The sequence below is a fragment of the Poecilia reticulata genome, chromosome 10 (genome assembly GCF_904066995.2).
Source record: "Poecilia reticulata chromosome 10, P_reticulata-male-v2, whole genome shotgun sequence".
NCBI classification, from domain to species: domain Eukaryota; kingdom Metazoa; phylum Chordata; class Actinopteri; order Cyprinodontiformes; family Poeciliidae; genus Poecilia; species Poecilia reticulata.
The window spans coordinates 17,596,566-17,615,069 of NC_088839.1; the positions used below are offsets into that span (position 1 = coordinate 17,596,566).

The 18,504-nt window shown below is 38.2% G+C and overlaps 1 protein-coding gene across 1 annotated transcript in view; it reads right to left on the bottom strand.

Annotated features, from left to right (window-relative positions):
- dock2 (dedicator of cytokinesis 2) overlaps window positions 1–18,504 on the bottom strand; it is a 142,219-nt gene that overhangs the window by 56,504 nt on the left and 67,211 nt on the right. The window contains exons 27-28 of the mRNA XM_081611502.1: window positions 7,366–7,508; window positions 84–179 (exon numbers count right to left, since the gene is read on the bottom strand). Of these exons, the coding sequence (XP_081467628.1) occupies window positions 84–179; window positions 7,366–7,508 (239 nt within the window). The remainder of the gene's footprint in view (window positions 1–83; window positions 180–7,365; window positions 7,509–18,504) is intronic.

The following is an 18,504-nucleotide window of genomic DNA, read 5'->3' on the forward strand; positions in this document are numbered from 1 at the left end:
ATTTTAATTCCACTGTTTCCGTTTCTTCCAGACTGTGTAGGAACCTTGTATCTCGGTAGAAAAGGATGATGGTATGTACTTACAATCAGGGCGTGCTCTCGGCCCATCGTGATCACGGTTCGGTTGATTATCCGCAGCAGAGACACCACTATGTCCTGGATATGTTTAAACGTTTCTCCCTGGTTTAAACAGATGATAAAACAAAAAAAGGGGGAAAAAAGAATAAGGCCAGGAAAATATAGAGGAAAATAAACAAAAGTGAACAAAAAAAAAAACTAAGAAACACACAGAGAATAGTGTAGTGAACACTTAAAAACAATGAGTGACTTTAACTATGAAAACATTTCAAATTCAACTTGTCAACTTTTCAAATTATATTTCATTCAACACTCTATCAAACCAGAGCTTCTGATAAATAAGCCACTGTAAGCTGACTCTATGAATAACGTTCTCATTCACATCGTAGAACTTTATCCAGTAAGATGATAAGTCTGTGTGAGTTTTCAGAGAATGCAACAAGCATCACAGAATCAAATGCACAAGGTACATAAAATGTGTGTGTGTGTGTGTGTGTGTGGGGGGGGGCAGCATTTTCCAAAAATCTCAATAATATCTGTCAGCGCTACATGAAAAATCCTCATGACGGCTGCACAGATGCATTCTGCATACCAACTATGGCAGTGTTGTTGTGAGCCGTCTTCAACCTGTTGTCAGCGGTAGATTCTGCTATCAGCATATTTGTCAGATCAGAGCGACATACGAGGATCACAAAGTCATGCACCACCAAACCTATGCAGCAGATGCAGCTGCTCTCTTTGCTCTTCATGTCAGACTCAATTCAGGATCCCATCTTCCCAGTTCATCTTATAGTCAATAAACCTAAGTGACTCCCTCTCAGGTTGGGAGGGTCAACTTCACCTCGCTCCATTTTGTGCTGACACTCTTTAGCTGTCAGACCTAATAAACATATGTAGATGAAGAACTGAGAGGGGTTTGTAGAATTTCACTTAAATTTTTGTTGCCACTGCTGGAGCCAATACTTGTTAATACTCAGAGTTTAAAATTGGTTGGTTTATGTTCCCATTTTCACTCTGTTTTCCAACCTTAATGCTACTTTTCAGGCTTTATTCACGTTGTTGTTTGAATCTCAAATAAAACAATAAAGTAGATGATGGGTTTTTTTTTAATTGTTATTTGGAAACCTAAAAGTAATTTTAGTAAATGAGCCTTAACAGAAAATTTTCATCAATATGGAGGTAGGAACAGCAAAAGACTTGCATTTCATGCATGCGGATTTTCTGCACAGGTCCGTTTCCTTCTCACTGTATTTTTAATCAATTTGAACCAACTTTTCTGTTACATTTCTTTAACTTCCTCTGCTCAGAGGGAAACATTTCCCATGAGAAACCTTAGCCACATGCATTTCTATCTTTCTGAGGAGATAACTTATTTATGGTAAGAGGTGCCTGTCGGTTTAAGTAAAATACAACAAAAGTTAAAATATAAGTAGGAATGAACATAAAATAATCTTTAGAAATATCAAATGTTATTTAAGCGCATTTCCTATACATGCAGTGTACACCTTCAAAATTAGTTTTAGTAAATACTGAACTATTTTTTTATTATTGTAAAAATGACAGATTGTTGCTGACACTTTATTTAAAGGACTAACATGACACTGCATTATGCTGCCGCTGCCATGTACGGTGAATTTGGGGTGTTGTGCAGATTTAGTTTTCATTGTAAGAACTAGACTTCTTGTGGTCTTTCATACAACAATGTTTTTTTCATTGCCACTGTTCGATTACATGACTTGTAGATCTGTGGGAATATTCAGCTTTTGTTGGTAGCTTTGGGCTTTTCGTCTTCTTCTGATGTTATTGTTCTCTCTGCCTGGTCTATTAGGTTTCTGTGACTGGACAGATTTGCATTGTGTCACACTAGTTCCTTTGAAAGATAGATTAATAGTCTCTCTGTGAGATGTTCTAAACCTGGGATGCTGTTTTGCAGTCTAAGCTTTGAATATCTTAGCAATTGTATCACCATCTTGTCTGGTCTGTTCCCCGGTCTTAATGATGTGGTTTGTTCACAAAAGTTCTTTAAGAAACTCTGAGATGTTCACAGTACAGCTCTATTTGTGCCCAGATTCAGTTAAACGTAGGTGGACTCTATTTAGTAATTAGGTTACTTCTTTGGGCTATTGGTTGACTGGATTGTATTTATAGACATCGGAGTTAAGGTGGCTGCAACTGTGGGGTGAAATTTCAGATCTGGTAAAAGACGCATCTAAAAGAAAAATTCTAATTTCTCTTAGAAATGTTTTCTTTTTGTGATATATGGAGTAACACGCTGCTTGAGTAATAATATTTAAAGGAGATTTTGCACTTGAAGTAACATCCTAAGACAATGAAACACATCAGTGATAGCAAAAATGTATCTTCTATATGCAAATATAGCTCAGTTCAGCCACTGCTGAAGGGATTTGTGCAGCTGTATTTGTGAATGCCTTTAAGGATAAATTCACCATGAGACTTGTTTTACTATTCATAGACTCCACAAACAAAATTTGCCCTCAGGCATCCTTTCTTTTCTACTTCAGTTTATATTAGTTGAAGATATGACCTAGGTATTTTTATATATTTTTTATTTTGGCACTATAGGTGCATTAATCCTTGCATGAGTTAGTCAAAAACACATGGAAAAGAGAGGATTCGGAAATAAGAGACATAGACAAAAAACATCTGTTTACTTTTCTGTAATACATTTGTACATGTGTGCCAGACTGCTGGCAGAATATTTGAAGCGCCTGACGAGAATTAGGTAGATATGATTAAACTACATTAAAAGCACTGACTCACTGCCCAGGGGCGTGGGCAAGATAAACAACTGTGTGTGTGTGTGTTGTCCTGCACGCACACACACGTTCAGAAGAGCTGAGGAGCAGCTGTTATGTCTAAATAAATCAGTAAATCTTTCTGGCTCACTGTAGGTATTCTGGCTTATTGGAAAGACTTTCTCTAACATTAGCCAGAGAGCTGGAAGAGCACTGAAGAGCAACATAAAATGCTTCCTATCATTTTGAAATCTGTTGGCCCCACAGCAACATGGAGAAAACAAAAACAACAAAATTCAATTATTACACTAAATCCTGGAATTAGTCATGTTTGGGTTGACTAAATGACACACATTTATGAGACAATACACATGCGCTCAATTTGGATAAAGGTTTCTGAGATGCCGAATCCTCGTCAGTGCCTTGGTGAAATGCAATATAAGCCATGTGTTTATCATAAACATAATTCATATGGATGAAAAACAATTCATCCATATTTTGTTTGGTTTACTAAGATTGTTCATTTTCCTTAGTGTGCACGGACATTCAACGCTTATATAAATATTGGTAATTTAACGAGGAATGTAACTGAATTTGCGCAAAAGGTTATTTTACTATTAAGTATAATAATGTTGCATTTTATGCAAAATAACTTTTCAAGACTCAAAAAACACCAACAAAAAATAAAATGTGTATGCAGATAAGTGCTAATAGAAGCAAAAAATGGAAGTAAAGTCAATATAAAACCTTTTAAGTCTACTAAGGTAGAAAAACTAAAATACATAGAACAGTTAAGTTAATAATCAGCCTGTTGTATTTTTTTAAAATCTGTCTAAGTAAAGAAGACTATAAACAAAAGGGTGCTAAAGAAGGAGCCCTGGTGAATGTCAGTAATACTGACCACCGAAAGTGTTTTACATCACAGCCACATCCAGTCACAAATATTCACATATTTATACATCAACATGCAGGTTTGCAGGCAACTTGGGGATAAGTGTCATCGATATGTGAAAGGAGGAAGCTCGAATTGAACCTGCAACCTTCCGATTGCAAGACACTCCCAAAATTCCTGCAGGTTCTCGTTAGTGGCTTGATAGAGCTTAGAGGCCAACAGTAAGAAGATTGACCAAATATTCTCCAAAATGACCAAAAGCCTGCATCAAAAAAGGAAGCTACTCCAAAATATGTATTTTGCAAAACACTGTAAAAGCTGCTCAAACTCAACTCTGCTGCTGTTCATGTCCACTCTCCAAGCAGCACTAGTTATTCTCTAACAAGACAATTGTTTTTAGGTTTGCGGTTTAAAAAAACCCAGAAAGCTTTGCTAAGCCATGTTTGTTTTTCTCTGTCAGTTTCCTTTGTTTTGTTTTTTTTTGGGGGGGGGTGTTGCTACACACATGCTACCAATCAGCACACCCAAGCAAAAGTGACAAAGTGACTTAAAAATTTGAGGCAAACACTAGCAGACACAAGCATCTGTCTTTCAAATAATTTTTTGCTTGGTTTTGTTTTTCTCTCTGGATATCTGTGCGGTTTGAGGACATTTGCAGTGTGACAATTTAATCAGGCACCACCCAGAGTGAGAAACAATGAACAGTGAAAAACAAAGAAAATGAGGGGCAATCTCTCTGTTTTTGTGTTTATTCTCACATTTCTACCTGGTTTTTTTCCAACCCATCTTTTTTTTAATATTTCAAACTCTGTTCACTAACAGCATGTGCATAGATCGAATAAAATATTACATCTGTTTAGACAGACAAATGGATAGAGACATTTTTACTGACTTGTCACCAGCAGGCCGTTTTCATCTTCACTTTACAACTTTGCACCTCTTTTTTGTACTTGCCTGCATTTTTTGCTTTTTATAGTCACATCCAAGATATCATCATTATCAACTGCCCATATTTATGAATCTCATCAAATTAACTGCACTCCAGTTCATTTATTACGTTTGCTCTCTTCTCTCGATGCGTCTCTTCTCTTGACTCATGCTTCATTAGCACATTCGAATAAATAGAGCCAAAAACAAAAAAAAACATATCCTCACTTCAAAGTCTAGGCAGGCTGTCAGCCACTTGCACAGGCAATTAAAGAGCCCCTCATCGAGATGCTGGTGATGTATTTGTTTTGCATGGAAGTCTGCCTGTATGTTTATTTGAAGGTGTTCAGTTCAAGAGCTGACTTTGATTTGTCTCAAAATATCACATGCAAACATTTGCAAGACCGAATGATTTAATTGGTCAAGGCCAGCCGAAGTCTCCTTCCTGCACAACTAGTTGAAAAAAAAAAACTGGCACAGAGAATATACATGTAAAAGTGACATCGATCCACTGCTAAGAAAGGATGATGTGACAAATATCACAGAAACATCCGAACGCCAGATAATATTTGCTAATATCCAGGGGTGAAAGTAGTTTTAAATTCTCGGGGGTACTATGACAAAAAATATATATATATATATATATATATATATATATATATATATATATATATATATATATATATATTATAGCTTCTTTGTGTGCTTTGGAGTTTCTGTGCTAATGAATTTTCTTGTGAAGCAATAAAAGCTGGGTATCTCTTTAATTGCTGCAAAATAAACCTGTATTTCCCTCAGCCCACTGGCTGCAATATATGTCATGAGACCTAAATCCTGAACATCCTGGCATGGAGTGCATCCCAGTTTTTCATGTCTGGCATATAACCATTCATTTTAGCTTTTAAACTGGTTATATTGTTCCTGTGTCCAGACAGAGGGATAATCAGTAGCCCAGCATCATGACCCGTTTGATCTGAAGATCCTGCAGCTTCCATTTCTCTTCCTAACATGGCGCCTCCTCACCCTGACTCTCATACTGATAGGAGGAACCACAGAGCTCTGTTAGGTTAAAAGCTCATCTTCTGAAGTTGGGATGTTTTTCCTCCAACAGATTCTAGAGGAATCTCCTCAAATTGTTTAATAAAGGACAAGCCTCTCAGACTCTGACCACGACAGCACCAAACATTTTTTTAATATTAGACAATTAATTTAATTTCACATAATTATTACGGTAGAAGCCATTTGTTTAAATACCTAATGAAACATATTTACCATGTTTGATGTTTGCTGTGAATGACGCAGTCACAAAGAACGAGGTAATTAGTCCAAGTTTGTCGTTTATTGAACGTTCAGAAACTACAGCGGCTGTGATGCACCAAGACAAAGGTAAAAAAAGGTAAAACAACCCGAACAGGTGATTAACTCAAAACCACTCGCACCTTTATATTCTCTGTCTCTCTCTGTCATTTAAGCACACCCGTTGCCATGGCAACCTCCTGTGCTCCACAAGCCGACCCAAGATTATGTTAAAAATATAACATTCAGTCCGTTACGATATTAGGTTTGCAGGCTTGATATTTATTTTGTGATTATTAATAAACCTCTCATGAACACAGCGGTGGTTGATTAGTTAATTTTAAACTCCTGCTCTACTCGTTATTTTGGTAATGGAACCGAAACGCACAGAATTGCGCAACACCTTGTTGAAACAATAATTACTGAGATTGTTCTTTGGGTCATTAATTTGAACACGTTTTGTTGATTTTTTTGTTGTTGTTCTTTCATAAAGTTACGGACGTTTTAAGCCAGTCAGAGGAGAACGTGCTGCTCTCAGCCACCTGGCGGCGTTCAGTTTGTCACCTGAGGCCAAGATCGACTCAAAACCTTCCGCGATCGACATATTGCATCGCTGCTCTAGTAAAGCACGAACAGTTCAGAAACAATATGAAATGGGGAAAAAGGTATTCATTAGCTGATTAAGTCGTGTTTTAGATTGTTCTTGAAAAACAGAAAATCAGTCACGGCTGATTAGTGAGCGCACTCACGGCTGCACAGTGAACCCATTCATGTTTTACAGCAGACAGCCGCTCCCCTCTCTTGCAGGAGAGAGGAGCGGCTGCAAAAGAGAGCCGCTCTCTTGCAGCCGGGGTACGCTAAAAGATTTAGCTAAATCCCCTGCTAAATCTTTTAGGGGTACGCAGTACCTTGCCGTACCCCCTTACTTTCACCCCTGCTAATATCTGAATTTAAGGTTAAATCAGGAACACAGAGACACAGTTTGATCCTCGGCTATGTTCGCTGATCTGCCTTTACTGTCAGCAGATAGAGGAGCTTTAATAACTGTGGCTGACAGCACACTTTTTTAATCTTATTTCTCATCTATTATTAAATTTAGGTCAGGACCACATACACTTTGGCTTTATTGCTGGTTGCGGTTGTGTAACCTGAGCACATCTCAAGTGACCGTTTAGGATGTTTGTGCTCACTGACAACTAAAGAAAAAGCAGGAGAAACTTTGGTTTTATCCAAACGGTTTCTCCAGAGACTCGTAGTAAAAGCAACAGGACCAAACGCTTCCTGGCTGAGAGATTTTTATCTCTGCAGTTTAGCTGCATCTTTACTCCGCTAAGTTTTCAAATGGCTTTATGTTCGGAGCTGCCTACTCTGCTGTGAGTGTCCGTTTCACAAACAAATTGTCCACTGTGTAACTTACGGCATTCTTTCTGCTGAGAACTTCCAGAATATTGTTGAGAAGCTCCAAACTGTTTCTCCTCTCGTCGTGAGGGCCATCAGCCATGCTGGCCAGTGCACCACTCAGCTCCCGCAGCATCATGGGTAACAACACGTCGCGGCATTCTGCGAGAACACAAGCACAAACGTTCAATGGCGATTTTGCAATGAGCAAACAACTTATGCGACACATGTTCTCTGTAACTGGAGACAGATGGCAAAGGAGAATATTTAAAGGCAGAAACACAAGGTTGCATCTAAGCTGATTTCTCTCAGGAAAACTTTTCAAATACACAAAGCCATCATTTAAATTCATTGCTGCTGCACCTGCAGAGAAAGGTGAAACCATATTGGAATGAATAATGATGCCACTGGACTCTGAAGAGGAACATCAAATCTCCCTCCAGACTCCATAATGGAGCTGTATCAATCAAAAGTATTAATGGTTCAATTCATGTCACAGTGGACATGAATTGCTCCTTTGTCAAATCCAAAGTCAACACATTAATCTCAATTGTCTAACAGTGTTTTCTTTCCTTGTCTCTTGGATTAATAATAGTTTTCACTCCTTCATAGCAGAGGCATCACTTTGTTACTGTGCTCCCTGTTTTACTGGTTTAACTGTTTAGAAAAGTAGAAACAAGTGAACAAGTAAAACAACGATTCAACGATTTTCATTGGAAGAATTGTGTCGTATTTTTCATTACAATTTCAGAAATTTCAGTGTGAGAAGGTATTGTCCATCATTAGAGAACATAATTAATAATGTGTGTCTGTGTGTGTGTGTGCGTGTGCGTGTGCATGTGTGTGCGTGCGTGTGTGTGTGTGTGCGTGTGTGTGAAAAACGTAATATTGCAAAACCCCAAATTGCACATTTAATATATAATAACACAACTGAGTAAGACATGGCTATTATTGTAAATGTGTGACAAATTAAATGACATAATCTACACCCAATACTGTCATGTTTCTGAAATTCTACTTGCTAATAAAATGTATGGCTGCTTGGTTAATTTTTTTGTTAAAAGAATCTATTTCATTTGTTTTATTTACCTTAAACTGTAAATTTCTCAGAAAACAAAATATAGTTTAAACATTTTAACATAGAAAATGACATTTCTCAGATTTATGCATATCTGAGGTTTGCTACATTCTTATAATTTAGCGTAATGCTCCTTTAACTAGCATAATTTAGCACAGGTAATTTGTAAAAATGTGAAATTGGCCATTTACATCACATTAACAACATTTAGTGCAGAATAATCTTCAATTATAGAGAAATAAAGTAATAATTAAAACATATGGTAAAGTGTCTGGATTTGATGGTAATAAAGGGAAAAACAGATACTTCAGTTTTTGTTTAACAAACTAATTTGGTACGCAGGGCTGGTTTTGCTGTTTATTTTTGTTCCATGATTTGTTTTAATTTACACATGCAACCTTTATCCATGTGACATAGATTTTAGATTTTGATCTTCTTCGCCTTTGTTTGTTAGAGATTCTTTTTTTTTTCCCAAATAAAAAATCAATAACAACCAGAGCAATGATTGTCTTCCAGATGAGAGTTGCAGTCGGATGAACAAATGCATCAAAGTTTGGATTGAGAATTCACAAAGTAACAATATCAGTATTAACGCCTTAAAACTGAAGTATCATCATCAAAAAAAATCACGTGTTTTCAGCTCAGGCGTCACTTATGTTTAACAAGTTTAAAGTCTGAATTATGTTGAAAACACACCGCAAAAACTTTGAGCCAATAGTCTCCCAAAAGGTCTGAAAAAAGCTGCCCTATTTCCAGTAAGAGCTGCCTTCGTGTACTACAAGCTGATGGTAAGCATGAACTGCAGAGCTTGTTGCCAGTAGAAATGAGCGTAATGCTCCTTTAACAAGGCTATCCTTTTAATGTTTTTTGAAGTCAGCAGAACTAAAGCCCGTTACGAGCAAGTGTGAACGTAATCTGTCAGCAGAAAATATTTATTATCTGTTTACAAGTAGAAACGACATATATTCCCAATGTGTTTATTAATAACTGATCCTTCTCACAGTCCTGACCCCTCCCCTGCATGTCTTCCTTCTCCATCTTTCTGCTACTTCACATCATCCACCCCATGCCTCTTTCTGCAGCCTTAGGTAGACAGAGACCATTAAAAGCTCATTTGGGTTCATGCTCATTAGTTCCATTATTAACTGAGCCAAAGCCTTCATTGCCTGCTGCTGGACCCTCAACGCAAACTAATCTCAGAAACACAAAGTCATAAAAGCGAATCGCTAAGGGATCAGAAAATGGATGACTGACTGAAGACCTCCAAGACCTCAGATGGAACACTTTTAAATAAGTCGAGCAGAAGCAGAAAAAAATCTGATGTGTATCATTTACAACATAAAGGCGCAACTAAATAACTAGAACCGCGAGCAACCCAGCAAATCCACACCAAATCCACCACACCCCTCTGCACAAATTCTGTACATTTTTCAATTTAGACTGAAAAAAATTTCTATAAAATCCACATAAAACGTGAACATTTCCATATTATATTAAAGCATTTGAAAATGATTGTGTCTGTTTCAGCAAGATGAAAAACTTGAACCATGTCACTCATTTTTATATGTAAAGGTGGGTATGTAAAGGTCCTGGATGGGTAATTGTTGACAGCAGCTAATGCCTGAGATGCTACCAGCTGAGTATTTACCTAGAAACCCTGCTAAATCTGGTTAATCCACCACAGCAGAAATTCATCTTTTGCCCTTCCAGATACAACACGGTGGGTTGTGCTTCACGCCACTGTTGTTTTGAGCTTAAGTATTAATCCGTCTGCCTTCAGGGGAGGATGTAACTCTGAATCTACGGACCTGCACACTTTGTTCCACGGCGAAAGTAAACCCGGCTTCACCTGTTTCAGTTACACTGACGTAACAATCAAACAAACGATAGATTGTTCAGCCAATTCAATTTCAATTTCTAGTTGAAATTGTATCTTATCATAATTAAACAAGAATTATGATAATAATTCTTGTTTAATTAATAGAAAACACACCGAGGGCAGTAGATACAAGTGATTGAACTTTATACTTTCAACAGATCAATGTTGTTCTGCATTTATGCTCTTCTTGCTCCTACTCTGGTCACGAAAAAGCCAGCTTTAATTTGTTGTGCGCTGACAAACTGCTGAAATGACTAATACACAACTTAATGTGGTAGAAAAAAATTAATTATGTGGCACAACAAAAATGTAGCAGCAGTGTACAAGGACTTCAGTGACCCACTTTCTCATAAAACCACTGATTTCAAAGTTGATTAGCATAACGTTGGTTAATATTTATGCTTTACAATCATGCAGCCCTCACCTGCAGCAGAAACATTTTGCACCACTGTAATTTCTCTGTCCACAATCAGCTCCACAAAGAAAAGCGTTTTGACAGAGCCTATGTAGAATGCAAGAACTTGCATTTTTCATCAATCTAACATGCGATGTTAACAACACTGATGAAACAGCCAAAACTTGTGGTAAGCTTGTTTGAACAATCAAAAGTATTTCCTTTAGTCCACATCTGCTTGCAGTTCTAAATGTTACAGAACCAATCATTTATAAATGCTCTTTTAGTTTACTTATGCCAGGCACCCTTATTTGAGAGATTTGAGAGTCAAGAGCATAAATAATATTTGAGAATCTTATTAAGGCTCCCTTACTTACACCTGAAACTATAAATATGTAAGCATTTATATATTATAACATCTAGCAAATGAAGATCTATTTCTGACTGAAACAAGAAATACTTACACATTATACTTTCAACCACCAGCTATGGGATTATTTCCTTCACAGTGGGGATAAACATAATATGAATGTCAAGTATTTTTAAATGGTTTCTTGTCTAACTTAGGTGGTTTATAATATGTTGTAAAATATAACATACTGCAAAAACATTTGCCATTTCTTTTGGAAAGGCTGCATACTGTATCTCCTGATCCTATAAACTGTACTTGCTCAGGCCCACAGGTTACTACTTTGTAATGGTGCAAAGATGCAAAAAAGAGAGATTTTCTAAGAGTCTTAACCTGCGTAGAGAGGGGCGATAAAAGGGAAGAACCAGGATATGGAAAAAGGTTAAACATTCCATAGACACTGGTAGAAAGAATCCATACTGTCCATGTATTTATTTTACGCAGCTAACTTATTCATTTCTACAATTGCAAAACTGCTGGTTCTGTCTATGTCTCATGCAGAACCGAGACATAGAAAATGCCTCATTTCTACAGATGATGTTATTCTCTGCTGTGACGGGGTGAGGAAATGGTCCCCACCATCAAGGTGCAAACAAATGAAGATGCACACCTTTTACCACTTCAGAGCCACAGATTCTGACATCAACCCTTCCATTTTCTATTCCTGCTCAATCTTAAAGGGTCACAGGCTCGTCAGTGCAGATCTGCAGCAGGCAATGAGGAAGACCCAGAGTTCACTCTGGACAGGATGCTAGTCCATCACAGGGTAACACAGACATACAAGGTGAAAAATATGAACACACACACAACACAACACAACACAACACAACACAACACAACACAACACAATACAACACAACACAACACAACACAGAGCTGTTTTGTGCAGTCAGTTCAATCCAACAATGCGTTTTTTGGGTTGTAGTTTTTGGACTGGAATCCAAACTCCACCAATAAAGACCTTGGAACGAATCTAAACATATGGACCTTCTTAATGCAAGGCAACAGTGCTAACAACTAGAATGCACTGAAATCCAGCTTAGAGCACATTCTAATATCCTCCTATTTTCTACACCAGTTCAAATCCTGCGTGGTTTCATGGGCGCTCTCCAGCGCCCAGTGGTCGAAAGGTGGGATACATTCTGAACAGGTCACATATCTGTCTAATTAAATATATGTATAAACTTTTTAAAGACAGCGTTGTGCTCCGTCTCTAACTGAAGTGAACGTTGGTTAATTCGCTAATGTATGCGCTTTAAAACATTCCAGCACTTCTACGTTCCTCTTGCCTGCGTGATTTACTTACATGTTGCAGGTCATTGCCTGTGGTGCAACAGCGCAATAAATCAATTCAGCCATGCTGTGGAAGAAAGCTTCGCCAACCTGCTCCGACAGATAAATGAAAATCAGGATCTTGCCTCAAACACAGGAATGAATTTTACTCGTTTCTGGCTTTCAATAAATTGTACGAGTGTGTTGTTTGTGGCAACACACCAGTGTGGATCTGCACAGATCACTGAACAATTAAGGGCGTACACACAGGTGCGGATATGCAGGACAAAGCCTACAACAACAGAACCTTGTGGACTCATTTACATTCAAATCAAAATGTCTATTTTTTTTTTTTTTTTTTACCAACCTTAAGCCCAGATGGTGATTATTAGTTCCAGCGTATTGTGCCCGGTCTGAATCATTCTGTCTGTGTCTGATTTGGGTGCTTTGTTGCGATTTGATGTGTAAGCGCTTGGATGTGTTTCTTGATGTGTGAACGCGCGGTTATGTGTTTGGGTTACCAAGTTTGAAACGTCAGACAGTCTGCGGCGTTGGCTTGACGCCACACACAGAGAGGAGCTTTGATGGCTCAGGAGCCAGCTCATTGCTTCTCGCTTCCATTTTTTTTTCACCTTTTTTGCTGCCAAACACAATAATCTATAGCACGCAATAATGAGATGCAATCTCAGTTTCTAAGAGGTATGTAAATCAGACTTTCCCTCTTCTGTCTCTCCATCCCTGTCTCATCCCTCCTTTGGCTGTCGTTCTCTGCTGTCGGAAAGATAGAGTGATAGGGAAGATGATAATGAGGAGGTTCAGAGGTACGGCGACAAGTAAATCTTCTGAGTTGAAAGGGGGATGGGACCATGCCAAATGTCGCCTCGCTCTGCAATGACTAAATGTCTCTTTCATGTCACTGTGGGTGTTTCCTATCATCCACTCTGCCTCCATTTTTCATTTGTATTCCTCCCTCCTTTCTTACTTTTCCCCCTTGCACCGTCTTAAGGTGCCGCTTTGCATTTGAAGTCACACATTTCATCCGTTTGTAGACTTTGCTGACACTGACATGCCTTATTTGTCAAAGGAAGAAAAGATGGCGTAGAATGTTAACGGAGGACATCATATTGTTTTGTGAAGGAACTGCCTAAAACTGCAAACAAGTCAATAGTGTTAATACAAACTGGCAATGATGCTTAAAATAATATTTTTTCACTGTATTTCCTGCTATGATGTTGATAAGACTAGGCAGACCAAACGCTGACAGCCGAATTGCATTCAATAGTGGCTTCAAAGGATGCTTTCTTGAATTAAACAGCTGTTCGTCATGACTCGCTGTCATGTTTTGCACATTATGCTGTTGCAAAGTTAGCGACAGAAAGGAGTGTGGTACAGTAAACAAGAAGGCTCCGCGCTTACTTTTGTTTTACTATTTGTTTAGTCATTCATTCACCTTGCAAAAGGAAAAAGAAAAAAATCATCGCCATTAAATCTTTTCACAGTTTGTCACTTGAGGACAACAAATGCAACGAGATGGGTAAACAAAAACAAAATGTACATTTTGCAAGTCCATACCTGTTAACTGTAAGAAAAGTGTGGAAAGTATGAATTCATGCATCTCCGGTCACCTTGAATCGGGACTTTTTACAACCACTGTGTGCTGAAACAAAGGCTGCAAGTATTTTGGGGACATTATAACTGCACCATCTTTGAATTTCAGGACAATTCTCCTTTTTTTTTCTTTTTTTTTTTTTGCCTATTTACTTTTGCAAAATATCTCCAAACTAGTCAGCTTAGATCAATAACATCCTTCAAATCTGATTTAGATAAGTTGTTCATTTAGGTCATTTTAACACAAAATTATTCTTTATAGCAACTACTCGTAGACATAGACATATTTTTTTTTGTTATGGTCTTGTCAGAAGGTGACCCTCTCCAGTCAGCTCAGGTCTTTTGCTCCCTCTGACAGGTTTCCATCCATGATTGTTCCGTTTTCAGCTCCATCCATTTTCCCTTCAACATTCTGGTTTCCACTGAAGAGCAGCTTCTCCTCAGCATTATCCACCCATCATTTTTGACTCTAATGATAGTGTGTTGGGCTGCTATGAAGTGATCATTTTGACTCCACATGGTGTTTTGCATTTAGCTGAAAGGTTCAATTATGGTCTCATGTGATTACTATTTTACACATTTTTTTGTATATCTTACGCAGCGTGTAGCAAACTGCACACACTTCTTCTGATTTTCTTCAATTTCTTCTGACTTTGTTTTAAAGTTTTTCTGTAAAAGATCAGATTTTTGGAGGGAACAACTTGTTCTGTCAGCATATTCTGTGGATCTCTGCAGCTCCTCCATTTTTATCACGAGCCACTGGCCTTTTTCTTTGTTTATTTATTTTTTTCCCAGCCTGGCCTGTCAGCTTAGGTCTGTAGTTGTGTTACGCTCTCTTTTCGGCTAATTGATGGGAGAGAGCTTCATAGTATTTTCTAAGCTTGGGATATTGCTCAATATAATACAACAACGCTTTAACTTTTCCACAAATGACCTCTGACCTATCTGGTGTGTTTTGGTGACTTTTTAGATATTGTTTGTTCACAGGCCTTCATAGAACAGCTTTCTTTGTATTAATACTTGAGAACCATATGTGTTCTGTTTTGTGTCACATGAAATCCCAATAAAATAAATTAAACTATTTAGTTGTACAATGTCAAAATGTAAAACAGTTTAATTATGGAGATTTTTGAGTTTTAATATATATATTTACCTGTTAAAGTGCAAGTCGTCTATCAGAAACTCCAACTTTTAATTGTTCAATCTCCTCGTTCAATCTATTAAATACCAACCGTTTGATACCTTTTACTCTGTTAGTATAATTAGTTATTTTAACCTAGACCAAAGCGGGTCAGTAGTAGACAAATTCAATGTATCTAGCAAGTCAATGCCTTGGCAGATGAGTTGATTTATTCCACAACCAGAAAGCATTATGTCACAAAGCTGCTGGCTCTAGCTAAGCCTGTATCTGATCTTTCTTATCAAATCCAGCTTTGTGTGTGTTCTGATTGAATAACAGGGCAAGGCACTTATGCTCAAGCCCTAAATCTCTGCTCATGATATATTAGTGAAGTAGATCCAGTTTGTCTGTCATTGTTGGACAATAAGTGAGCATCCAATGGGACGTTTGGCTTTTAGCACTCTCAGAAACGACGCGTTTCTCTAAACTGGGAAATTGATCTAAGACGGCTTCAGACCAAAACGGGAGCTCTGCGTAACTTTGCCTTCCATCTGTGTGTAACATTGACACATTTGCACATCTGTACCACATGAATTATATTCCCACGTCATGTCCCTCTGCTGTCCTTGTCTGCATTCAGTTTCCACTGAAATCGCCCCACAGGCTCAGGCAACGGGAATATAAATGAGACGGAAGGAAGGTGTGAGGCAGAGGCATTTCCCAAAATGATTAAACTCCTTTCACTTTACTCCATTAGTCTCATCCATCCCTCGTTTTGTCCGATCACATCCTCCCAAACTGAGGCCTCTACAGAGATTAAATGACAGCCACTACCTCTTCCACTCTCATTAACCTTCTAAGCCCATCAAGCCAAAGCTCCACAATAAGTGCAGCTATTTTGGGTCGGCTTGAGCAACATTTTAAAATCACATGCAGCAGATGGCTCGTCGGCTGTCAAACCGTGGCATAAGACTTTTACAAATACGTCACTACTTGAACGTCATTTACGTTTACGGCTCTCTGGAGATTTTGCCATCACTCTTGATGCGCGTCTGTGCATAGCCTGAACCTTGGAGTGATACAGCAAATGCTAATATGTTGTCATTCTGCATTTACTACAAAAATAGGGAAGGGGAAAGAATGGAATGTCAACTAAATACAAGTCGACTCATAAGCAGAAAAATGTGACAGAGCACAGAGAAGTAATTTGCGACAGCCTGCAGGGACTGTAATTTGACGTCTGTGTTATGATTCCAGCTCTGATTTCAACTTACAAATGCACCATGATGCACAGAAGAGCTCTCTGACGAACAAGCAACCTGTTACATACGCTCCTGCCCACACGCTCACTGCTGCAGTTCAGAAGACAGATTTGAAATTACAGCTCAAGCTGCTGCGTTGATATGGCAAGTGCTAGAAATACATCACAGTAATTGCAAGACTCTTGAGGTGCCTTGCATACACTCGCTAAGGAATAAGCTCAACCTTTATATGTAGCACATCACAACCATAATGTCCCTTGATAAAAAATGAGCGTTGAAGATTTATGTTTTTGTAGGCAGAACACACAGTTGCAAGGTTATTTTTGCACTTTTAGTTGTTTTAGAGCAAACAAGTAGCCGACGGTGACATATTGATATTGCTGATTGAGAAACTAGGCACAACTGTAAACACTCAGCGATGATTAAATCCTGAAAAATAATAACTCTACAGTGCATCATTCACCCATATTCATCAAGCACTTGTACACCTCTACTAAGTAATTAAATCTGGGGAAATACACATGCTGGTGTCAACAGTGTTCTGTGATGTGTGGCAGAAGAACAAAAGCAATTGAAGTAATGATGCTGCTGCCTTTTATACTAATTGATAAAAGATTAAAAAGAAAAACATTTGAATGCAGCAAGGATCTAATGTTTCAGCAATGCGAGTTATTTTTTGCGCTAGTTTGACATGAACATTATCATGATTCCCAAACGTGTTCAAATCTCTTCAAATATTCCACTTATTCTGGAGGAAGTTGGAATCAAACATTTTGTTCTTTCCAACACACATATAACCTAATCTTTAGTTATGGCATGTCTATCGGTTTTGCACATACAGTCTGATATACTTACCTTTTTTAATATGTCAATGTCATTTAAACCTAATAGGACTCTTCAAGTAGTGCTGTAAATTTTAAATTGTATGTAGCTTGGGGCATTTTAAAGATATGACTATGCCTTGACTATGTTTGGAGTTGCTCTACCCGGCAGAAGAACTTTGACCCCAGTCTCATGTCTTCAGTGTTCTCTAACAGGGTTTAACCTGCAATTATCCCTTACATCCCAACAGCATGATGCTGCCACTATTATGGAAAGCGATGGAGTAGTGTGTTCAGGGAGACATCAGTATCAATTTGTTACCAAATTTTATATGAGTTTCTCTCATCTTGCCATTCATCTATTAAAGCCAGATTTGTGAAGCATATGACTAACACTTGTCCTATTGGCAGATCCTCCCGCTGCGACCTGCAGCTCGATCAGAGTATCGCTTGGCTGTTTAACTACTTATCTGACACTCACACTCACCTAACTCAAACTGTCAATTTTCAGATTATTATTTAAAAAAAAAAAAAGAAAACAATGTAACCACAATTTAAAGTCAGACACTGCCTTGTTTTTCTCTGTCAAAAAATATTAAATCATACGCTGATGGTATAATGAGGCAAAACATGCAGCAGGTCAAATTGTGTGAATATCTTTAAGCTTCTCTGTCTTACATTATGTTCAGTTTGTTTTCAACTGCTCATGTTTTTACAACAAGGCAGATTGTAGTAGAAAAAGACTGCGTGGACTGAATTTGACTCACTTTGTTCAGCGGAAAGGCTAAAAAAACAACAACTGACTCATCCTTTGCATTTACTTCATGTCCTCCTTGATCTCTCGTTCTTTTTTTTCACTTCATCAGAGTTGACGCTCTCAATCTGTCTCAGTGATTGCCTGATGAAATGATAATTTGCCCGAATTGAGCCATAATGCGCCTTGTGAATTTAATTTGGTCTCAAAGCCAGATTAACCCACATGACAGGATGCACATGTCTGTCAGTGCATGTGGACTGGCATGAGCATGTACATATTGAGCATGTCTGTGTGGAGATACACTATGTGCTTGCCAAGACTTTTAATCCCTGTAGCGTGTGCTGAATAAGTCCAATGAGCATTTCTGAGTGAGTGTGGGGCAAAGAGTCTAAATCTCTTCAAATACTGCCCCCGGATAAAACCGGTCATAATAAAGTCAAGCACAGGAGCAAATACCATTAATAAGATGGACACGGAGGTATCAATATTTAAAACTGGAATTAAGGGGGAAAATTGACTCATTCATGAATCCATAAAGACACAAAAAATACTCTTGAA